Genomic DNA, 25,029 nt, shown 5'->3' with positions numbered 1-25,029 from the left:
ACTAGGGTGTATAGCAGGGTAGTGAGAGACTGGGTTAGTTTCGATTGGCTTTGGATGGTGAACTTGGACCTTTAGCCTTTTCTAATAACAGAATCCCTGTATGATCTGGCCCAGGGGTAGATTTCTGAGTCTGGCTAAGGTATTACTGAGAATAAGCTGAGCCAAAGGTGAAGGGCGGGGAGAGGGGGGGAAGCGGAAGGAATTTGCATTCATTTGTATAAGTGGTAAAGAGAAGCTAAGCCGGGTAGTAACAGTAGAGGCAGAAATAAAGGAACAGATGGGACACCTTCTTTGGAAGAAGTTTTTGTGCAGCACAGTAACCACTCTGCATACCATTAAGGATGTGTCAAGTTCATTTTGCAACTTCATTGGGTTACGTAGGTTTCCTCCCTTCGGGGATATAGAGTCTCCATAATTTATTGGTCATCTGGGCACAGATTTTTTTTTTTTTATTTAGACTTACAATTACCATGAGGGAGGGATTCTAAGAGATTTGTTCTTTGCTGTTTGCATAGCATCCGTCAGAATAAGTGCTGAGTACTTATAGAATAAGTGACTTGTATGGATGCTGCCCTGCACATGCACACACACCCCTGCACATGCACACACACCCCTGCACATGCACACACACACCCCTGCACATGCGCACACACACCCCTGCACATGCACACACACACCCTGAACATGCATACACACCCCTGAACATGCACACACACCCCTGCACATGCGCACACACACCCCTGCACATGCGCACACACACCCCTGAACATGCACACACACCCCTGAACATGCGCACACACCCCTGCACATGCACACACACCCCTGCACATGCACACACACACCCCCTGAACATGCACACACACCCCTGCACATGCACACACACCCCTGAACATGCACACACACCCATGAACATGCACACACACCCCTGCACATGCATACACACCCCTGAACATGCACACACACCCCTGCACATGCACACACACCTCTGCACATTCACATACACACACACCCCTTTCCAGAGAACCTTCTCCTTTCCATTCTACTCAGCCCATCTGTCACCCCACCAAAATCCCTTTCCTTCTTGCCTCTTTAAGGTAGGTCTTGCTTTATAGGAGGAACCAGATTACCAAGCAGTCTATGAGATTTTAGTGTTATGTGTTTCCCAGACACTGCCTTCAATCAAGTTCAGTTGATTCTCTTTGGTACTTCTTAGTGTGGATTTAGATTTATCCAATTATGTTCTCATTGGTTAAAATACTGAAAATTCAGTTCTAATTCATTTTAAACCTCTAGCTTTATGTCCATCCCTTACACACACACACACACACACACACACACACACACACACACACTATCCAGTTTTCTTCCAAGAGACTCCCCCTTTCTTATTCTCAATTGCTCGGTATCAGGGCAACAAGAAAAGGTACTAGAGAAGAGATGAACTTCCTTGGTCTCCATTAAGCTCACTTTGCAGTTGTCTGGAGGGTAGCCCTGGTTTCTCAGCTGGCAGTGACTATCAAGCAACCTAAGTGGTGGTCAATGACCTTTCCAAGGAACTGTATGTGAGCACTTGGGGGCAACCTGTGAAGAACCTTAACACAGTACTCTGGGAAAGAACAACTGACTCTTTAAAATTATCAAGGCTCCTTAAGCCTGTTGGTAGTAGCTACTGCTGGCTTTGTAGGCTTCTTGGATAGACTATCAACAGAATGTCTCTGCTAGGCTGTTCATTTCAACCCCAGTGTTCCTCTGTCTTCTCTTTCTCTACTTATTCCATAAGAGAAGTCTCCCTTGCCTGGGGAAAGTGTTTAGATTCGTTCAACCACTTGCTACCAAGCCAATGAGCATGCGCCCTACCCCCATAGTTTATAATCTACCAAATAGGAAAGTGTAGTAGATGGTTCTGTGTGTCAACTTGACACAAACTGGAGCTATCACAGATAAAGGAAATTTCCTTGGGAAATGCCTCCATGAGATCCAGTTGTAAGACGTTTTCTCAATTGGTGATCAAGTGGGGGGAGGGCCCAGTCCATTGTGGGTGGTGTCATCCCTAGGCTGGTAGTCCTTGGTCCTATAAGGAAGCAAACTGAGTAAGCCAGGGGAAGCAAACCAGTAAGCAGCACCCCTCCATGGCCTCTGCATCAGCTCTTGCCTCCAAGTTCCTATCCTGTGTGAGTTCCTATCCTGACTTCCTTTGGTGATGAACAGCAGTGTGGAAGTGTAAGCCGAATAACCCTTTCCCCCCAAACTTGCTTCTTGGTCATGATGTTTTGTGCAGGATTAGAAACCCAGACTAAGAGAGAAAGTACTCAGGACATCTGAACATCCACTTTGGGTCCTAGTCTCTAGTTTCATACACAACATTCATTTACTCATAGAAGCCACTAAACTTCATTTTTGCAAACTCTGACTCCATGTAATAAATACTGAGCAAGGGCCACATGTGTGCACATGGGTGAATAGCTAAAAGGGGGGAATCAATCAATAGAAAAGCAAACTACAAACGTCTGAGGCAACTGAATAATAATGAGTCACACTGTAACTTTGACATAGTGGACATTTAAACCCGAGCGCATTTTTTAAGTTAGATTGAGGAGTGGAACAGACAGAAGGAGTGGAAGGGAGAAAGGCAAGGAGAATCTCAATGGAGGATTCTGCCTGTGACAGAACGCTCATGGTGCCAAGATAAAATATCTGAATCCTGGGTGCCTGAACAAATCTTTCTCCGCTCACAAACCAGACTCCTATAGATTTCCATTAATATTTAATCTCCTTAAATTTGATGGAAGAGGAAAGCCCATTCTGCATCTTGCCCTGTGGGATATTCCCAGCAGCCATCTCACTGATGGCTGACGTCAGCTGATGAGGGGGCAGGCTCTCCTGAGGAACCCCAGTACCAGACCCTGCCTTAGCATGCAGGCGGCATAAGTTTCAGAAGTGAGTCACGTCAAAGGCAAGAACCATGAATTCAACTCAGATTTCAAATAAAGAATAAAGGACTTAGAGGACTCTATATAAAATTTTTCAACCCAGAAGTTCTTCCTGCTTAAATTATTTTCACATTCCAATTTAGACTCAGAAACATTATGTTGTTGTCACACTTCTTTGTTCCCCTGAAGTATTAAAAAAAAAAATCTGTATATAGCTGACAAAAAATAGAAGCTTGTCTGCCAGCAAGTTCCCTATTCATGTCTAACATACTGTAGAGCTGAGGCAGAACACATGGTCTTAAAGCACTCAGGGCCTCTTTTTAACTGTTCACCACAGCACTGTGTTTCTCCAGAGTGTGTGCACCACCTACAATACATGTCTTTGCATAAGCATGAATCCCTTTGGAATGTTTAAGTCATGCAGTATTTTCACACACTTTGATGTTGTGCATATGAGAATTACCATCTCTATTTTGAACATGTCCTCCCTCCAGCCTTCCACATGAAACCCTGGTAACTCAACTGACATCCCTTGAAATTCCATTCCAACAAAATACCATTAAAATCTCTAACGGGGGTTTGACATCTTTCATCCTCTCAAACCCAGAGCTAATTTAGCAGCTAAATTGGAAATTTCTGGGTGTGTTTTTGAAAACTAATTCAGCGTGAAAATTACTGATGATTTAGAATTGTTCGTGGAGCATTTTCTTTTTTTTCCTTACTTCTCCATCCCGAAATATCTGAGGCTTCATATCAGATTAATTTGCAAGTGGCAAGATGTTTCCTGTTATTGGAACAGAAGGGAACTGGTCTAAATACTTCCTAATGTGGTATTTATTCTTCATTACAGATGAGGCCCATCGGCCATGATGGCTACCATCCCACCTCTGTAGCCGAGTGGCTGGATTCCATTGAGCTGGGTGATTACACCAAAGCCTTTCTCATCAATGGCTACACGTCCATGGACCTGTTGAAAAAGATCTGGGAGCTTGAACTTATTAATGTAAGTTGGTCTCTTTCTGACACCTTCACTGTTCAACTTTTGATAAGATTTCTATTGAAGATGAAGAATTCCTCTTCTTTCTTTGTAACAGTTTGGCCATCTAGTAAGGATTTAGAGATTAAACGTGTGTGTGTGTGTGTGTGTGTGTGTGTGTGTGTGTGTGTGTGTACACACGCGCGTGTATGTGTTAGGTCTGAGGTCATTGTCTTTTGACATTTTGAGATGGTGAAGTAAGACATGAAGTGTGGAAGGACCCTTGCGGCTTTTTCTGTTATCACTGTGGATAAGGTGGTAAAATAAGCTCCTGTTGTGACCTTTGCCCTTGTTCACTATTAAAAGCCAGAATTACCGCCGTTCCGTTTCTTCATCACTTTCTTTTTAGGGCTTTGTCGAGTTTCCCCATCTTTATTCCTTAATTAGAATTCAGACCCCACGTTTGAAGGGACTGCTTCTGCTCTTGCTAAACAGGTTGCTGTAAATCATCAAAATGTTATCTTCTGGAGTTGGCATCCAATCGTATGTTGTCTGTGTTTTATTCAGACACTTGGCATAAATTTTCTATAAATGCTGACCAGCATATGTCACCATATATTCAAGCCCAAAGCAGTCAACCCTATCTTCCTAAGTGACTCTGATTCTTCCTCACTTCCGTTTTACTCTATTTTTTTTTCCTAATGCAATAAAGTGAAGGAATGAAATAAAAGGGTAACAGAAAATGCGCATGTGCACTGGTGCTATGGTTTGGCGTTGTAAATAGTTTGGGTTTTTGTTGTTTGGTTGGTTGGGTTTTTTTTTTTGTTTTTTTTTTAAGGACAGCAATAAATCATTCTTTCAGGGATTTGTTTGGCTTTATAGTCTAATGATTGGGGGAGGGGAGGCATTTCTAAGTAGAAACAAAGCTGACAGGTATCACTGCTTCTGCTGAGTTCTCTCCTGCTTTTCTATGTTGCAAGAGTCTGGTTGCTACATATTCCGAGCCATTAATTATTTTAATGGGCATTATTACTACTAGCTAATTGTCCTTTGCTTTTTTTTTTTTTCAATGTATCTTTAAAAATAACATCTTTCCTAGAGCTTCTTACAGAAATTGTTCTCGAGACCAAAAACTCACAGGAAGTTGATAGAATCTTGGCTTCTGGCTTGCCATTAGTAACTCCTTTTGCTTTTTAATCCCCTCACAAAAGCTATCATTACCAAAAGAAAGCCACTGTCTGAGGCTCTGGTTAGCATGGTTCTTGGTCTGTGTGGCAAAAGAACAAACTGAAGCTGCCTTAGGTTTTGCTCAAGCCAGGCACAGACTTCAGTTCTGTGTGAGACTTGACCCTCTGCTCATAGCGCCTTTTAGGCACTTGTTAATGAGGCCGCCTTCCATAGACTAGCTGAACCAGTTTTCACATTGAAATGTATCTCGTTTAGTAGTATAACTTGAAAACTAATCCTATGTAATACCCTCAGAATACAGTTATTCCCTACTGAAGAGTTGACAGGAAGTAACATGTTGGCATAGACAGTACATAGGTGATCAGGGTGGATTCTGGGAGAACTCTATAGTAACCATCCTATTGGGTGACAGCGAGGTTGGTAATGTTGGAAAGATGTCTAGGTTTGCTGCCTGGGCTTAGAGACTACTCACGAACACCATTGAATTCAGACAGGAAAATAAACTGCCTTTCTGCCTATGCTGACTCTTTCCCAGTTTCTCTTTTAGTTGCACTTGCTAAATCACAGATTGCCTTGGAAAGTCTAGGGGGAAGTTTCTGTTACAAGTATTGCTTTAAAATTTGAAAGCAAGACCCTCCTCTAACCTGTGCGTCTACCATCAACCCAATATTTTTTTTTCCTTAAACTCATTGGATTTAAGTTTCTGTGACATCTGTATGGGAAGTTCACATTCTAAGGTTTTGCAAGACTTAGCTCAATAGACATGCTACTGTGGGCGTAGGGGGGTGGGGCCTGAGTCTTTAGACGGAATTAGAAAACAGAACTTCATAGCACCAAGAGCTGAGAGGGGCTGGGTGGTTAGAATTTGCTTGCTTGCTTTTGTTTGTTGGTTAGTTAATGTGAGAAGGGCTTTCAAAGCTTTTGAGTAATCTCAAATTCAAGGCTGTTTGAAGTCATCAAAAGGGAGAAGACAAAGTTATGACCTTGGTTTATCTGAACTAATGAAGACAGGTATGGAGTGGTCCCTTATGGGATGTAGGGCCAACTAATAATTGTATTAAGTACCCATAATTTGTTGTTTCCTGGCTGATAAAGGGAACGTTCTATAATCTGGATTTAAAGTAAAGGCTTCTAGGGAACTCATATCGTGGATCAGTGTAGAGTGACTGATTGCCATCCTTGATCACTACAGTAACTGGCTGGTTCCCATCACAGATCATTATAGCTAGTTGATGATTCCCATCCCGGGTCACTGTGGGTCGAATGGTTCGCAGCCAGGATCACGGAAGTGAGTAGCTGATTTTAAGGGAGCCAGACGTGAGTAGCTGATTTTAAGGGAGCCAGACCGCTCTGCTGGCGATTTTCTCCTTGTAAAGTGAGAGCAGAAATGCAAATCTAAGCTGTCAGAGGTGCAGAGGTAAGCTATGGAGGGGAGAGGAGAGGGCAAGCAGGCTAGCTGTTGATATGACTCTAAATAACATCAGATATTGTCAGGCACTAGAGGCGACGCACCCAGAGCACATGGCAACATGCTCTTGGTTGTTCTCATGAGTATAATAAGTTTGTGCAACCTATTCTTTGGAAGAAATGAATTTTTGGAGGAAATGAAAACATTTCAAGTTTTTGACTTGAACATTACAAATGCTTGTTTGAAATTATAATCTTTGGAAAGTCCCTAAAGACCTTTCCATGATAGTCTATATTGTTGGTTTTGAAAATAGAGATTATTTGAGTAAACAAATATGGGATTTGGACACAGAGCTACCCAAAATGTTGGGCAGAGACAAAAGGATGGACATCTTACTATTAGCAGGGAGAAAGTTTTAAAACAGGAAGCACTGTTGGTTTTGTGGGCCCAGTCCTGTCTCAAATTAGAACCTGAAATATAGGCCAACCATTGACCCTTTTAGCTCTCAATCTGAGCTTCATGTTCAGACCCTGACATTGGCTGATTTATTCCCGTCTGGGCCACTATTGGTGATGACATCACTCTCCTACCTTTCTATCAACATTTTAGTGTTAAAGTGTGAACATGTTAGGAGTGACTGCAGGGAAAATTGTTCCCTCTGCAGATGCTTCCTCGGTGAACATCTGCTTTGAGTTATTGTCCCTCTGAAGGCTTGTTAAGGGAATTAATGACTAGTTAGCCATTCTAAGGTCCATTACCTTTTTCTCCTCTCAGAGGTTACTCAGGCCTGACATATGGTATTAGCCCCTTTGACTAATGTTTCTACTGTTATCCACAACCTCAACAGCTCTACCTGGAGGACATTTTAGACAGAAGGGACTCTTATGTTCTCCATGAGATGTGTATAGATTAATTGTGAAATTAAAAATAATAAGCTAAGTGTTATGTAAATAACTTGTTATTCATTTTCTGGACAAAAAAAAATGTTTTAAACTTATAAAAAAATGTTAATTTCCTTTATCCATGTGTGTCTACTACAGGGACTTAGGTACACCCAAATACCTTGGAACACTGTTCAATTCATTAACTTGTGAATCTCATTGTAGAACCTGTGATTAATTTCTTCCCATTGATTTTTCTATTGTTTACGAAGGAAATCATTCTAACCCAGGATTAGTGTATCCTGCAATACTAATAATAACAAATGTTCCTATGGAATAGGCAAAAAGAAAAAAAAAGTTCAGGTTTCAGTGCATTCTTAAATCCTTGCTCATAGTAATACAGAATTGCTTTTTAAAAAAATATATCTAATGCAGTGTTTGGTTTTTAATACCTCTGGGTAGAAGTTAATAAAGTAGCTAAGGCAGCAATACCCCCATGTATCCTGTGAAAGCTGTTTCTCATCTCCCACGGAGAGCATTTGGGATTATGTTTGCAGCAGCAAATTGATGCGTGTGTCATTTGCTTCTCAGCCAGCTCCTTCTGGAACTGTGTGCTTGCACTGATGAAGGACCGCCCCACTGTTCCTCTAGGTTTCCTCAGTGTTAATGATTTAATTTCTACCTTTCTGGGGGAATTCCATGATAACCTAACACCATAAGGACGCGGTGGGACAGCCCTGAAGGGGATAGCAACTCCACAGAAGACCAACAGAGCCATCTAACCTAGACCCTTGGGGCTCCCAGAGTCTGAACCACCAACCAGAGAACAAACACAGGCTGGACCCAGGCCTCCTTGGACATATGGAGCAGAAGTCATGAGGGTCCTGAACAACGGGAGCCAGGGCTATCCCAAAAGCTGTTGCCCGTATGTAGGATATGTTCTTCTAGCTCAGTTGCCTTGTCTGGCCTCCGTGGGAAAGGAAAAGCCTAGCCTTGAGGAGACTTGAATTGGGAGGGGAGATAAGCAGGGGATTGCCCACTCAGAGGAGAAGGGGAGAGGGGATGGAAGAAGGGTCGGGGGGAGGAGGTGACTGGGAGGGGGACAGTGAGTGGAATGTAGAGTGAATAAGTAAAAAAAAAAAATTAATTAATTTAATTTTTAAAAAAGTAAAACAAAAAGATGTTTTAGAAAGGAAACTTGCTAATTTTGCACCCACTCTTTGATAATATTTGCTCCATTGTTTTAAATGCTGTAGATATAAAGCCCCTTGTTCGAAAAATATTTTAAAATGTGACAGTGGTGACCACTGTGCATGACAGGGTGTCTCAGAGAGCAGCAGCTTATGTACTAAACCTACGTCGGTCCCATACCCTGGAAGGCAACCCTCCTCTCCGCTCTTCTGTGTGGATTCTCATTTCTATGGGTACCATTTTTCTGCCTACCTAAAGGACTTCCTCTAACATTTATATGACGTGAGGTTGCTAGTGGCGAGGTCTGTCAGCTTCTGGACCTCTGGAACAAACTTTTATTTTGCCTTCGTTTCTGAAAAATACTTTTCTAGGGTATTTAGGGGAATACCCTAGGGAAATGCGGGCCCGTTATACATTATTACTATTGGTTATTATTTGTATGCTGAGGTAACTTTATTCATATTTCTTATGTATTAAGGATTTTTTTAGCTTCTTAGATATGAGGCTAATAGTTTTAATGATAATATTTGTATGGTCTTTTTTCTTTTTATTTCTTTTTTGTTCAATGATTTGTTTATATTTTTATTAGATATTTTCTTTATTTACATTTCAAATGTTATCCCCTTTCCCAGTCCCCTCCCAAACCCCACCGAAAACCCCTAGTCCATCCCCCCTCCTCCTGCTTCTATGAGGATGCTCCCCCACCCACCCACTCCTACCTCCCCACCCTGGCATTCCCCTACACTGGGGCATCCAGCCTCCCCTCCCATTGATACCTGACAAGGCCATCCTCTGCTACATATGCAGCTAGAGCCATGAGTCCCTCCATGTGTACTCTTTGGTTGGTGGTTTAGTCCCTGGAAGTTCTGGGGTGTCTGGCTGGTTGATACTGTTGTTCTTCCTATGAGGTTGCAAACCCCTTCAGTTCCTTCAGTCCTTTCTCTAACTCCTCCATTGGGAACCCCATGCTCAGTCCAATGGTTGGCTGTGAGCATCCACCTTTGTATTTGTCAGGCTCTGGCAAAACCTCTCAGGAGACAGCCATATCAGGCTCCTGTCAGCAAGCACTTCTTGGTATCGACAATAGCATCCAGGTTTGGTGACTGTATATGGGATGGATCCCCAGGTGGAACAGTCTCTGGATGGCCTTTCCTTCAGTCTCAGCTCCACACTTTGTCTCTGTATTTCCTCCTGTGAGTATTTTGTTCCCCCTTCTAAGAAGGACCAAAGCAACCACACTTTGGTCTTCCTTCTTCTTGAGCTTCATGTGGTCTGTGAATTGTATCTTTAGTATTCAGAGCTTTGGAGCTAATATCCACTTATCAGTGAGTGCACACCATATGTGTTCTTTTGTGATTGAGTTACCTCACTCAGAATGACATTTTAACAAGGACACATGCTCCACTATGTTCATAGTAGCCTTATTTATAATAGCAAGAGGCTGGAAAGAACCCAGATGTCCTTCAACAGAGAAATGGATACAGAAAATGTGGTACATTTACACAATGGAGTACTACGCAGCTATTAAAAGTGATGACTTCATGAAATTCTTGGGCAAATGATTTGGTTATTTTATGTATATGAGTACATAAAATCTTCAGACACACCAGAAGAGGACATCAGATCCCATTACAGATGGTTGTGAGACACCATATGGGCACAGGGAATTGAACTCAGGACCTCTGGAAGAAGAGTCAGTGCTCTTCGCCGCTGAGCCATCTCTCTGGCCCCTCATTTTTTCTTAAAATAGTTTTCAGGCTCCCCGACCCCATTTCTTTGATTCCTTTGGGTAATTTCTATTGCTGTGTCTTTGAGCTCACTACTCTTTTCTCCTTGCAACTAATTGCTCTCTCTCTCTCTATCCATTACATTTTCATGGCTGAGACTCCAGAACTCAGACTTGAGTCTTTTGCCCAATCCTCCACCTTCTCTTTAACATCTCCAATCCTTCTAAACTTGTTGAACATGCGTAGTGCTGTTGTAGTAATTCCTTTAATGTCCTTACGACTCTAACATCTACACCGGCTCAAGGTTGATTCGGGTCTGCTGATTTTCTCCTCGTTCTTTGCATGCTAGCGGAATTTTTATTTGCACACAGACATTTTGCCTTTTACCCTGCTGAGGGATGGATAATTTTGTATCTCCCTCAATATCGCTTCAGAGGTGCTCTAGAGAAGATGGGCAGTCCTCATCGTGTGCTTAAGCTTGATCAGGTAAGACTAGAACACCATTTGCTTGGAGACAGGTGCAGAGTACTTGACCCAAACTGTACCCTTGAAATACCGGCGTTTTCTGGCCTGAATAGCACGGAAGCTATTACCAGCCTGATTCTGGCTCTAAAGGTTATCTTCACCAGTCTTTCCGGGCGCTTCATTGTCTGCCCTCCGGAAGGATTTTTTTACAATCATGAGCTGCTCAGTAGTCTCTCCTCGCCGCCCAGCGAATTCTAACCATGCGGGCCTCTCTAGCCGCTTTCATCTAGCAAGACAGCCCAGCTGCTTCTGCGGCCCTCTGTCCTGCAGATGAGTGTGCGTGTACCCTTGATTTGGTGTCACTGTCCTGGGCTTCACTTTCCTTGTTCTCTTGTCTTTCGTAGCATGAAAGCCAGAGCTTCCTGCAGATTTGTGGTTACTTGTCTCAGGCAGGAAAGTTAGCGTGATCCACCCCCCACCTGCCCCCGCCCCGGGATTCCACCTTGAGCAAAACGTGGATTCCATGCTCCTTCAGATCCCCTAAGCAGGGACCCCCCCACATCCAAACAGCTGTGTCAGGGGCTCGCTCACATGAGGCACCTGGGCATGAAGCGCTTGAAAGCATCCCAAGTGATTTCAATGTATAGCCTCTGTCACCAGTGGGGAACTATTCAAAGGATTTTAACCAGGGGCATGGTGTGATTTAAAAAAAAAAAAAACCGGTAAGCAGGGCAAGAAGGTGGCATACTTAGGAAGAAAAAGCTGAGTCAGCAACTCTGTTATATAGCCATTTCCAGCTATGGCTATATCAGGCACAGAGGCGATGGTGGTGGTGATGATGATGATGATGATGATGATGATGATGATGATGATGATGATGATGATGATGATGATGAAAAACCACCATTGGCTGCCTCTAGCGTTGAGGGCATGCCTAAATTAGAAGTCAGTAAATAGAGTAGGTTTTCGCAATCACAACCCCATGTATCAAAAGGACGGTAAATTAGAGTCAGTATTCAAAGGAACAAGGTAATATTAGACATCCCACGGAAGCTTTTGACGGTGGCTAACGCGGCTTCAGTTTGACCCCTCTGAAGCTAAGCTTCCAGTCAGATGGAAACTTTTACTTACTGTTTATAAAGAGAAAGACACACCGTGCAGCCAGGTTTCAAATGTGCCCTCTTTTCTTTCATCTTTATTTTGGAATCGGGTCACTTTGCTTTGAAGCCTATATCCACCACTCAGTATGTGGCCTTAAGTCACTTCCCCTCTCTGGGACTCGGTTTCTGGTGTATAAATAGAGGACAATAATATCTGGCCTGCTGGTTGCTAGGCTTCCTGGGAGGCTCAAATGACAGCTTGCTATTACCCATCCCATTCTCTTCTCCCTGGTTTTATTTTTCTTTTGCCTTTTCTCAGTGACTTCCCCAGATCACTTTCCCAGAGTTCAGCTGGAAACCGGGTCCCTTGGGGCACATCTTCACGGCTAGCAGTGTTGGCTTCTTCCACCCACAGCTCACGGGGTTGTGCATGGGGGACTGAGGAAGCACAGGTTACCCCATCTGACGTGTAAACACCAGTCTGCAGAAATGAGGTCTCTGCCTGTCCTTTCCTATCCGCAACTCCAGTCTCTGAGGGTCTCCTGCCCAACCCCCTTTTCTTCGATGTTGATTTTTAGGTACAAAACTGCTAGAGCTTTTACCCGCAGCTATGTGCGCGGCGACGTTTGACACCCCCCCCCCCCCAGCATTGACCTGGTGGCACCCAGATCTTTGTTCTTGAAGGAGGACTGAATAGCGCCTTTACTCAGAGGCCTTGGATTCTTCATTCAGCCACGAGTTATTATGAACCTAACAAATCTAAACCTGTCTGGAATTTGCCCCAAATTTTACGCATAATGACCCATAATGGTGGGAACCTCTGCTTTCCAAAGCAGCTCGGTGGTCCCTATTCTCTGAGACTACTTTTGCATCACATAATAAAGAGCATTGTAGGGTTGTTGTTGTTGTTGCTGCTGCTGCTGCTGCTGCTGTTGTTTTGCTGGTTTTCTCACATTTCTAATACAGCAGATAATTTTTTTGTTTGTTTCTTGAAGAGACTTTTTCCTTTTTTAAGACATTTAGGACGGAACTTGATACTAAAGAAGTTCGGCTGTATCGCTGGTAAATTGTGACAAACTGCTTGTGCTCCCGGGAGATTCGAGAGACATACCTAATGAAACACCCTATAGAGTATAGAAAATAAAAAGGAGCCGTCCTCCATACAGGCAAATGCATATAAATGCAAATAACCACTCTTGCATGTTGATCCGCTGGAGAAATCGGTCCGTTTCTATTTTAAGAGACAATCCGATATACTAAAAGGACAAAGAAAGCCAGAAAAACTATTAAGAATCTTGAAACCTATAATGCATGCTAACCTGCCAGAGACTGGCAGTAAGTAATGTGCCAGAGAAAACGGGGAAGGTCAGCGCAACCATCAAAGTAGGGTACAAGGTTCCTATTCGCCATTATGGAAATAAGTGGAAACCGTGAATGAATAATAATGAGCTCGGAGATTCTGTGACTTAGAATTTATATCTGTTTTAAAGATGTGTAAGGATTGCCAGGAGTTTAATTTTAAGCTATTTTGGTTTTTAAAGAATGTATTATGTTAAACTGCAAAGTGTGGTCTCAAATGCTTTTTGATCTCAGGCAAAAAGCTTGTTAGCGTGAACCTCAGAATCTGAAGCAGTCTTACTGTACAGACGTTTTGTCTGGCGCTCTACTGCCACCTGGTGGTCACGTACCTAAAGAACAGGGCAGGGCACTAAATAAACCAAATTCTTAACCAGTAGAACTGAAGTTTATTCTGTGTCGGTTTTATACCATTCCCTATTTCTGACTCTTTGTCACTCATTAGACTCTTATTTTCTTGTAGACATTTGAACACAAATTTCAAATACCACGTGATTAAAATTGTTTTTTTTACCAAAATGGAAACACTCCTGGACCGTGCAGTCCACAGATTAGATTAATCTGAGTGAAGGACTCCTTTAAATATGCATATATTACTCACCAGCACACTTTTTTTTTTACCTGTTTATAGGTGCTTTAAAATGGAATAAGGAAGGGAAATGGTTAGTAACCGTGCATAACATCACAGTTTCACAACGAACTCTTCAAGGCTTTGGATCCCAACTCCTCCACAAAACTTCCTTGGGCAAGTCACTTAACCCTGAACCCTCCATTTCCAAGCCCCTGAAATCTAGATTAATAACCTTCTCCATGCCCCTGATGATACCATTCACAGGTTTGAAGAAATAACCCAGTCACATATGTTCACAGTCCTTTGCTGTCATTTAAGGAAGACTAAGCAACCATCCAGTTTCCAAGTTCCCAAGATTGACAGAAGCATTGTTAGTTCTTGCCATTCCACAGCATGCACAAAACGTGCAAAAATACATACCCTAAAACAATGGGCATTGGTTTGGCTTATGAGCCAGACTGGACTGGAAATCTCTCCCAATTTCATCTGACCCCCCCCCCCACACACACACACACACACACATACTTGCAGCCGGCTCTGATCTACTGGGGTAGAAAAATCAGGGTTTTGGATGATCACAGCTGACATGACCAGGATTTCCCTGTCCAGTCCCCTAGCATGCTGCCTTGGGCGTGTCCTTACAACAGAATAGAAACGACAAAAACCAGGTGTGCACTGAGATGTTTTGAAGGTGGTTTCTTTGTATTGTGTATATGTGTAATTGTATATGTATATGTGTATATGTGTGGGCATATGTGCATAGGAATGCAGGTGCATGAGGACCAGAGGCCTCAGACACAGGTGTGGCCCAACAAGTTTTCTGCAAGAGCAGAATGTATTTTTAATCACTGAGCCATCTCTCCAGCCCTGGGCATGCTCTGTGCTGAACCTCTACTTGTAGATTATCTCCTAACAAATGGCCGACAGGAACTATTTTGAATATCCAAATCAACACGGGAAGAGAGGATCTGACCTGTCTCTTCACAGAACAATTTACATAGTAAATTCACATAGGCACAGAGATGGGTGGAAAATCCGGGCCAACCAGTCTACCACAATAGTTCTGATCAGCAAACAAAGGAGAATGGCATTTGGAGTTATGGGTAGTCAGATCATTCTTTGTAAGCCCTGACTCGGGATTTTTTTTTTTATTTTAAATCTGTTTTACTTATTTATTTTTTAAATTTTATTTAATGTATGAGTGCTCTGCAGCATATATTATATATAATACATATACATATATACATGTACATATGTATATATGTATACATATATATGCCTGCCTGAAGAAGGCATCATATCCCCCTGTAGATGATTGTGAGCCACCATGTGGTTGCTAGGAATTGAATTCATGGCCTCTGGAAGAGCAGCCAGTGCTCTTAGGCATTGAGCCATCTCTCCAGCCAATCTGACTCAGGATTTTTTTTTTTAATCAAAATCATCTTTAAAAACATGAGACATAAGAAGTAGAAGATCCAGACAGGGAACTGTATCAGTGGGATCAAGAATGTCAAAATCGGCGCTCGGTAACTAGGGAACAGTAACTTGGATGATAAACGAGCTGCACGATAGTAGAGTCACCAGATCTGTGAGACGCTGAGAGTTTAGTTATTAGGTCCATTGGCCATCAGACTAGCCTACTTTAGAAGATGAAATCTTGATGTCTCCTCTCATGGAGAATCACTTCAGTGCTCGTTCAACTGTGCGATGCAGACTCTGCTCAAAGTGGAGGTGCAGCCAGTGGGTTTTCGGTGGGATTGGGTTCTAGGGCCTAACTGAATCTTGTAAGCCATGTTCCAGGGAACACACCAATTCAATGAGGTGTTTGGCTTTCTTCCTGAAATCTATATTCAGACTATGCATAACCCTGTCGCACCTCCAAAACCATCCTGAACGTATTGAGGAAGCTGGGCTCTAGCGTCAGACTGCTAGAATTTGAACCCTGTCTGCCTTGGTTTGGTTTGGTTTCGTTTTGCTTATTGTGGTGTGGTGTGGTTTGGCTTGGTTTGGTGTGCTGTGGTTTTGATTGGTATGGAGTGGTGTAGTGTGGTATGATTCAGTATGGTTTGGTTTGGCGCAGTTTGGTTTGGTGTGGTGTGGTGTAGTGTGTTTTGGTGTGGTTTGGTTTTGATTGGTATGGAGTGGTTGTAGTGTGGTGTGATTTGGTATGGTTTGGTGTGGTGTGGTGTGGTTTACTGTGCTTTGGTTTGATTTTTGACAGTTGAAGGTAATCATTACTGCTAAACCACTGGTGACTCACTCCATCAGGGTCAGGACGTGTATGTGTTCCATTCTGTTACTTGCCCCAGCTCCCAGAATGACACATTGAAAGTACCAATCAATAATTTCTAACTGACCTAGGGATGTTTGTGGGAGAGGCACAGTTCCCAGAGCTACTCCATCAGCCTCATAGTTCAGGGCTCCTCATCCCTGGGAGATGGACTCTGCTGTGCTGTTCCCTTTGCAGATAGATGGAGAGGGCCAGTTACGTTTTGAGGACACAAGCCAAGGGACATACATCCCTGATGGCATATATCCCTGAATATCTTATGTTGTAAAAAGAGAGGCACCGGGCTGGTCTTGAAACACAGACACATGGCAGGGTCAATGTTCGTGAGCCTTACTTACAGAGAAACTATTGAGCAATCCCGGCCTGGGGTGGGTGCCGTGCATAGATAGCCCCATCTTCAGGTGGCCACTAGGTAACACACGTTGTTCATGGTGAATGCAGGTGGGATTTAGGGGGAACACTTCTATATCACATGTGTGCATGCATCCATTCGTGTGTGTGTGTGTGTGTGTGTGTGTGTGTGTGTGTGTGTGTGTGTGTGTGTGTAAGGGAGACGGAGAGAGCAAGATACAAGAAAAGACCATATCCTGACCTACAAATGCCAAGGGCCTTGGAGGTCTGGAGGTCTGAAGAGTCAGGTTAAATGGAAAACCTCAAAGCAAAACAAGCAGACGCCAGGTAGTGATGCTTCCTCCCACAGTCCCCTAAATAAATATGCAAACCCTCAGATGGATGTCTCCTTTGGACTGTCCCAGCCTGGAAGAGCAAGTGACAGCCTGCAGGCACCTGAGTGAACTAAGTCACTATGCAGTGGACCATTTGCACGTCAATGCTGAGTGAAGGGTTGGGTACTGTGAGGGTAGAGAATGGCAGCAGTGTCTTAGTCAGGGTGTCTATTCCTGCACAGACATCATGACCAAGAAGCAGTTGGGGAGGAAAGGGTTTATTCAGCTTACACTTCCACATTGCTGTTCATCACTAAAGGAAGTCAGGACTGGAACTCAAGCAGGTCAGGAAGCAGGAGCTGATGCAGAGGCCATGGAGGGATGTTCCTTACTGGCTTGCTTCCCCTGGCTTGCTCAGCCTGCTCTCTTATAGAACCAAGACTACCAGCCCAGGGATGGTCCTACCCACAAGGGGACCTCCCCGCTTGATCACTAGTTGGGAAAATGCCTTACAGCTGGATCTCATGGATGCATTTCCCCAACTGAAGCTCCTTTCTCTGTGATAACTCCAGCCTGGGTCAAGTTGACACAAAACCAGCCAGTACAGGCAGGAAAGATTCAGGACAAATCCAGCAATACAGAGAGACAGGAACAGGAAGTAGACTGTGGTGGCTTACAGGGAATCAGAGTGAAAAAGAGGCTGGACACAGTTAGGCGAGCCAAAACAAAGGTCTGGTTCCATACATAGCCTAGAGCAAGACACCTGACCACCATAGCAACCTTCCTGTCTATTTGTGTTCTTCCGCTTCTGCCAGACCTCAGACTGCTTAAGGATCTGGTTGTGAAGGCTAAGCTAGATGCCCACCCCAGGGTGCTTTTCCTATGGAGTCTCTGGGTGACCTGCTGCCAGGGGAAGAGTGGAAAAGGAAGACATGGAAGAAGCCATGGGAAGTAAGATTGTCGGAGACGAACGATACCCACTTGGCAGCAGAGGGTACAGGAGGAGCAGCCACTCACGTGACTCATATCACTTACGTGATAGCCACCTCCGGGTACTGCTATCACCAGGGTGCCTGGAATGCTGGGTAAAATTCTTACCATTGAAAGGCAGCCGAGACAAGAAGGTGTTTGTGAGGGCCTTTAAAGACTCAGAAAGTGCTTGGGAGACCGAGACAGAAGGATCACAAGTTCAAAGCCAGTCTGAGCAACATAGTCCCAAAATAGTCAAAGGGGTGGGGGAGGGGGAGGGGCTAGTGAGATGGCTCAGTGGATAAAAGCGCTCACTGCCAAGTCTGGTCACATGGTGGAAGGAGAAAGATGACTCCTAGACACTGTCTTCTGATCTTTTGAGCTGTGGCACAGGTATGTGCATGTGTGTTCTTGCATACATGCACACATGCACAGAGAGAGAGAGAGAGAGAGAGAGATTAGCTCCTTGATATAGAGTACTTACCTAGCATATGTTAGGCCCTGGGTTCAATCCAGAACTGGCAAAAAAACAAAACAAAACAAATACATTGGAATAATGTTCTAAAGAGAAAGACAGTAGGCAGGAGATAATGTAGTATCAGATAGGAACATATAAAACATGTTTTATGTTTTATAATGTTATAGTCTCTAACAAATAGATCAGGTCTTAAGAAAAGTTGCCATAGACATCATTAAGGAGATGACATCACTGGGCCATCTCTAAAGAAAATAGGGGCTTGAAGAGCCTTCCAGGCTGAGGGAGTCAACTGTTCAAGCAAATACCCTGTGGTCACTGAAGAGGAAGGGAGTAAGGACTATCATGAGCTACAGGTTAGGCTCATCACAAATGATGTCAGAGAGATAGGCAAGGACCAAGCCCAGAAGGATGCAGAGACTGGGCTGTATGCCGGGTAGGAGCCTAAGCACCAGAGGGATTTGGAATGGCAGAGACTGGCTTGGAGTATCTGTGAGTACTGGGTGTGGCTACTACGGAGGGAACAGATGCTGAGTGTGGGCAAGGTGGTAGAGCCAGTCCTAAAGGCATTTGTGGGAAGAGGTGGGGAATATTTGGTCCAGGCTTTACAATGAAGACAGGCTTGCTGAATTAGAAACCAGCTACAAGGGAAATGAAAGTGGGTGAGTACCGGTTTAGGTAGCCTAAACTATTTCCTGAGGTTGAGATGGAAAGTAGGGGAATTAGAATCAGCAACTGCACTGGGATGTAAGCTTGATGTACCAAACATTTCTGTTACAAAGTACAGACGCAATTGTCTGTAGGCACATGTAACAATTCAGCTCCTCTCTACTTTAGAAACAATGATGCTACTGACAGGCACTGTGGTTCAAGGCTGGAAAAAAAAAAAAAAAAAAGATGCTGTGAGACCAGCACCAATTTCTGTGCCCAGCAACTTGCGGGAGGCCATCTTTGCCAGCAGAAGCTCTTTGTTTTTACAACCAGGTATTAGAGCAGTCAGCCTGGGGCTCGGAGCACAGGAGCTGCCCTTTCTCCTCCACCACACACTAGGCAGCTCGTCCTCAGCTATTGACCTGCTATTTGTAGAGCCCCTTGACTCCATCATCAAGACGATATCCTGAGCAGATAGAAGCGAATGACTGTTAACCCTGAGGAAAAACAAGGCTGGACTTCACACACAGTGATTGACAACTTGTCCACAGCAGGAGTGTGAATTATTTCATCCTGTTCCAGCTGGCTGGCTTCCCAAACTATTCTCTCACATGGATCTGAGAGCCAGGTACAGGGAGGGGGTGTGGAGAGACCTCAGGGTCACTCGTCCTGATTTTTCAAACTCAAAACGTTCAAACATAACTTCCTTCGGTTGAATTTAAAATTTATTATCCCAGAAAAGCTATTTTATTTATTTACCAAGACCATTTAGGGCTAGCAAGATGGCTCCGCAGATAAAGGCACCTGTCCCTAAGTCTGAGAAGTTCAATTTCCAGTTGCCACAGTGTGGATGGAGAGGACTGATCAGCAAAGCCAGCCTCCTCTAACCTCACATATGTGATCTGGCACTAACACACACACACACACACACACACACACACACACACATGGGGCATGGGGAGACACATGCATGCACAATAATTTTTATTTTATTCTATTTTATTTTAAGTCCACTCATTTCCCAGTATTCTACCTCTGTTCCACAGTGAGGAGCGTATTTAGATGTGTTTGGCTGCATTCACCCACCACTCAGTGATTGGCTCAGTCTGACGCAGGCTGGAGACAATTGATGGATGTGAGTTTCCAAGCAATCGAGTCGCCGAAAACCCATAAAGGGATAGCAGGGCCCTTCGGATGTAGTGGAATAAGCAGGATCTAGTGTTTTTGCATAGTCATCTAAGGGCAAAAACTGCAGTCGACTCCACTGGGCTTCACGGAGTCCAAAGGGTGTCTATTCTAAGTTGTGTTGGCTGTGATTTTACATAACCCTGAAAAGGACAAATAATGGTGCTGTCCGTGGTTAAGTCCGACCAACACACACACACCTCCCAGCAGGCGTTGCTGTTTCTTCCACTTAAAGATTTTTGTGGATTTTTTTCTGCTCTTCTTAAGGTCTTTGGCATCTATATTATGTCTTTTTTTTTGTGTATGCACTGTAGGAACAGAGCATTCATTATATGTCACATGTTACTAAGGAGCTATTCATTCTGTCTCAAAGCATAGGGTCCCTGCTTTTAAAAAAAATAATAAATGTATGTATGTATCTAACAGCAGTCTCTTCGATGACACTTTGTGAGCATCAACTGAGCCTCGTGGGGTCTTGTATATTTTGCGCTTTGCTTGCCTGGGGGGAAGGGGTGGTTTGTTTTTTGAGTTAGGGTCTCATGTAGCCTAGACTGGCTTTGAACTTCCTGTGTAGCTGAGAGTAGCCTTGAACTCCTTATCTTCCTGATTCTAGATCTCAAGTGTAGGGATCACAAGCATGAGCCACACCTGGCTTAAGTGCGGCTTCCATGTCAATTATTATCAACCCATGATAGCTAGAACTGAGTGTATGTGTACAAGCTACATAAACAGGCCCCAAGCAATCACAAGGCAGTGCTGATATGATATACCTTAGCTTTTCTTAAGGAAAAGCATATGCTCTTTATAATACTGTAAACTACTGTGTAAGCAAAGCACCGTGAGAGGGAACAAATGGGGAGTCTCATCAAGGGTTAATGTCTGTCTTCTATTAGAAAAAGAAAACCTTCCCCGTCTTTGTTTCCATTGATCAGGATGATATTGTGTCGCATACAACAAGAGAGACCTCAGATCCTGTCGGGATGCGGCATCAAAAGTGAAGTCTCTCCAGATATCTGACTTTTGCAGTCACAGTCATCGTCGGGTGCTGGCAATTGCGACTTGTGCAGCTGTGGTCCCTTATCCATCTCCCACTTTAAAATCACTGTGCACCTAGCAAAACTGTGAAAAACCCCTGTGGGGCGGGACGGATGTGTGGGCCTGCGTGATTGGAATATTCCGAGGATGTCGACACAGAGAGTCATTGGAGCTGAAACAATCAAAGAGCTCCTTCTGTCCGAAATGACAGGCTGCCTGTGCCAAGATGCATCCCGAGCAGCTTAGCCAGTGGAACCGTGGTCCCTTTGACAGGGGAACGGAAAATCCTGAAAACCCTGAGGAAGCTCAGGCACTGGCGACTTGCTTACCATCAGCCCTGGTTTGCCTCTTCTGCTTCCTCCTGATAGGTGCTTGCTGGTTCTTAGCTGTATATCCTCTGACTCTTTGCAGACTCCAAACATGGCCTGTGATGGTTTAAATGAGAGCGGTCCCCACAGGTTCCTGTGTTTAAGTGCTTGCTCCCCAGTTGGTGGAACAGTTTAAAAAGGATTAAGAGGTGTGGCCTTGTTGGAGGAGGTGTGTCACTGGGCATAAGGCTTGGAGTTTCAAAAGCGCTCTCTCTCTCTCTCTCTCTCTCGCTCTCTCTCTCTGTGTGTGTGTCTCTGTCTCTTTTGGTCTTTCTCTGTCTGTCTGTCTCTCCTCCTCTCTCTCTCCTTCTGTCTCTCTCTCTGTCTCTGTCTGTCTCTCCTTCTGTCTCTGTCTGTCTGTCTCTCTGTCTCTGTCTGTCTCTCCTTCTCTCTGTCTCTCTCTCTCCCTCCCTCCCTCCCTCCTTCTCTCTGCCTCCTGCTTGTTAGTCAGATGTAAGCTCTCAGCTACTGCTTCAGCACTAACCCTGCCTGCCTGCCTTTTTCTGCTTTGCTCCCCACCATGATTGTTAATGGTTCGCCCTGTAAGCAAGCCTTCAATTAAATGCTTTCTTTTATGAGTCTCCTTGACCACAGTTTCTCTTCACAGCAATAGAAGAGTCAGACATGCCCTTTCCTTAGGGCCATCAGAACTCGCTGTCCCACTGACCGGGTCACTCCATGCACAACTTAACCCTTCTCCTTCTACAGCATTTCAGCTCAGCTGTCGTGTGCCTTGGACCATGGCTTCCTCATTGTGCAGACGAATCAATGTCTCTGAATACTTCATGTTACCCTGGTGTGTGTATCTGCTTCTAGAGCCCCAAGTCTCCTTATTTGCCTTTGTTTGCTAATGGATGTGTGCTGACCTTTGTACCCGCCACACCTGGGATGCATTTGTCCCTCTTAAGTCATCTATGTCATACCTAACATGAGAAATAAAGAATAGGATATAACAGAAGAGTTACTTTAAAATATTAAACCCAGCTGGTATCTCCTAAAACACCCTTAAATTCTGACCCAACACAAAATTTAAGTTGTTTTAAGCATCTCTTCACACAGGCTAAAAGCATTCAAAGTTCAAGACCAATGATGTAAAAATAAGACAATTAGAATGATTTTTCTAGGACATGAAGAAAAAACAATATGTAATGATAAGAATGACCCCCTAAAATATTCTGCCTAGAACCTGTAGCTATGACCTTGGTAATTGTCTTAGTTAAGGTTTTACTGTTGTGAACAAACACCGTGAACAAGGCAACTCTTATAATGACAACATTTAATTGGAGCTGGCTTACAGGTTCAGAGGTTCAGTCTATTATTATCAAGGTGGGAGCATGGCAGCATCCAGGCAGGCATGGTGCAGGAGGAGCTGAGAGTTCTTCATCTTTATCTGAAGGCTGCTAGGAGAATACTGACTTCCAGGCAGCTAGGGTAAGGGTCTTAAGCCCACACACGCAGTAGCACATCTACTCCAACAAGTCCACACCTCCTAATAGTGCCACTCCCTGGGCCAAGCATATACAAACCATCACAGTAGTCAAAAAAAAAAAGAGGGGGGTGTCTTTGTAAACCTAATTAGGTTACAGACTCAGGAGAAAATTAACCTGGATTATTTAGACCATCAGTCCTCAGTCGGTGGATCCTGACCCCTTAGAGAGTGCATATCAGAAATGTATATGTAATAGTGATGAAATAATTGTATGGCTGGGGTCACCACGACATGAGGAGCTGTATTAAAAGGTCACAGCATTAGGGAGGTTGAGAGTTCTCCTAGATGGACTTGAAATCCCATTAGTGTCTATAGAAGAAGCAAGAACAGACTAATGAGATGCTGAACGTGAGAAGAAGCAGACTGGAGTGGACCTGCCATGGATACTGGAGTAACCCAGGGCTGGAAGAGGCAAAGAAAGACTCTCCCCTAGAGCCTTCTGAGGGGCACAGCCCCCCACACACACCTTGACTCCTGACTTCTGACGGTCAGTGTTATATGAGATTACAGTAAGCTCCTCACCCCACCTTTTTTTTTTTTTTTTTTTTTTTTTTTTTTTTTTTTGGTTTGATAATAGAGATTGTACAGCAACCTTAGGAAGCCATACAGTGATATTCTAGAATCAGTATCTGTGGAACCAGTTTTAATGTTACGGTCTCATAGTTGTTAAAGGAATCTCAATTTGGATACTGTATGTTAAATGAAAGTAGTCCTCAGTCAGCTGTAAGCCGTGACCTTTGTGGAGGATCAGAAGGACCATCGCCCTCCACCTGGAGGTAACCAGAATAGTTCACGCTTAAAGGAGGCAGAAGCAGGCAGATGGGATGCAAAAAGACAACTGCTGAGGATTCCCTTGGGGAGGATGGAAACTGTTTCATTAGGACAGTGGTGTTGTTTACAGAACTAAACCCTGACCAGTTGGCATGAATCGTGTTGGGCAACAAGAAGTTGAGAAGTGCTTGGTATCGGCCAGCGAGATGGCTCACCTGGAAAAAGGTGCTTGCCCTGGGGACCTGAGGCTTAGCTTGCAGATCCCATGGTGGAAAGAGAGAACCAACTCTCTCAAAAGTTATCTTCTGATTTAAACACACACAGTGTAGCATGTGCACACACACACACACACACACAAATGCTAATAACAATAATAATAATAAATGTTAATTTTAAGAGAGGAAGTAGATACTTGTTAGTGGTTAGAGCTTGAGTGTGTTAGGCAAGCACCGTGCCATTAAGCTTCCTTCATACTCAGGCCTTCCTGTCTCTGCTTCACTCTCTGTTGCATGATGGTGTCTTGTCTTTGTACCATAAGCCTTTTGACGATAGGTATCTTCAGCAGCTTCAGTAGTCACAGGTAGAGGAAGAGGTGGGGGAAGGGATCAACAGCCAGAGGAAATCCAAACCTTTTCATCATGACTTCCAGGAACTTACACCTCTTTAACCATATATCACCCACTGTCTAACTTCAAGAAGATGGGAGAATGTATCCGAGCCTTCCCCAACCTCTCCAGGGACAAGCAGGCAGCGGAGGGGATGTTGGAATGGATCTTGCAGTGGGCAATTGATAGTATCAGTCACAACACTCTGAAAGCAGTGCTCAGAAGGCAGTGCATCCTCTGGCAAGGTCTCATACTGTCAATAACATTGAGTGAGAAGATCCTTAGACTCTCAATTACTAGGCACGCTTTGTAAAGCTAAGAAGAAAACAGATTTCTTCAATCTCATTTCTGCAAAGTATAGAACAGTTTCAAAAATTTTACTGATAACCTCATCAATCTTTTAATTATCCAATCCTTTTATCTATAGCATATTTCTGGCTATTTCAGGTTAAGGGTACCAGGAAAACAGCCAATCATGAGGTTATTTTTAAAGGTCAAGATACAAATGAAAACAAAAAAGAATTCAGTGTGCGGTGGGTTTTATTCTCTTGTGGGCCCTTCTCACCAGCAGATGGAGGAACAGGGAAGAGGAATCAGAAAGAGAGGAGTCAGGTGTTCATCTTGCTTACATCATGGGACCTTTCTTTGTGTGAGTAAATCAGTGGGTGCCAGTTGAGGTCCCAATCCACCCCATATAGGGGCCATTTGCCACCAGCCTGCCTTGTGCTAGGCT

General features: G+C 43.9%; 1 protein-coding gene across 11 annotated transcripts in view; it reads left to right on the top strand.

Annotated features, from left to right (window-relative positions):
- Anks1b (ankyrin repeat and sterile alpha motif domain containing 1B) overlaps positions 1 to 25,029 on the top strand; it is a 1,029,892-nt gene that overhangs the window by 739,461 nt on the left and 265,402 nt on the right. For all 11 annotated transcript variants that reach the window (XM_021205751.2, XM_029542211.1, XM_029542206.1 and 8 more), the window contains one exon: positions 3,781 to 3,933. In XM_021205751.2, coding sequence (XP_021061410.1) covers positions 3,781 to 3,933 — 153 coding nt within the window. The remainder of the gene's footprint in view (positions 1 to 3,780; positions 3,934 to 25,029) is intronic.

Source organism: Mus pahari, chromosome 9 (genome assembly GCF_900095145.1).
Source record: "Mus pahari chromosome 9, PAHARI_EIJ_v1.1, whole genome shotgun sequence".
In the NCBI taxonomy this organism is placed as follows: Eukaryota; Metazoa; Chordata; class Mammalia; order Rodentia; family Muridae; genus Mus; species Mus pahari.
The sequence above is the reverse complement of the archived record's forward strand: the minus strand, read 5'-3'. Positions and strand labels throughout refer to the sequence as shown.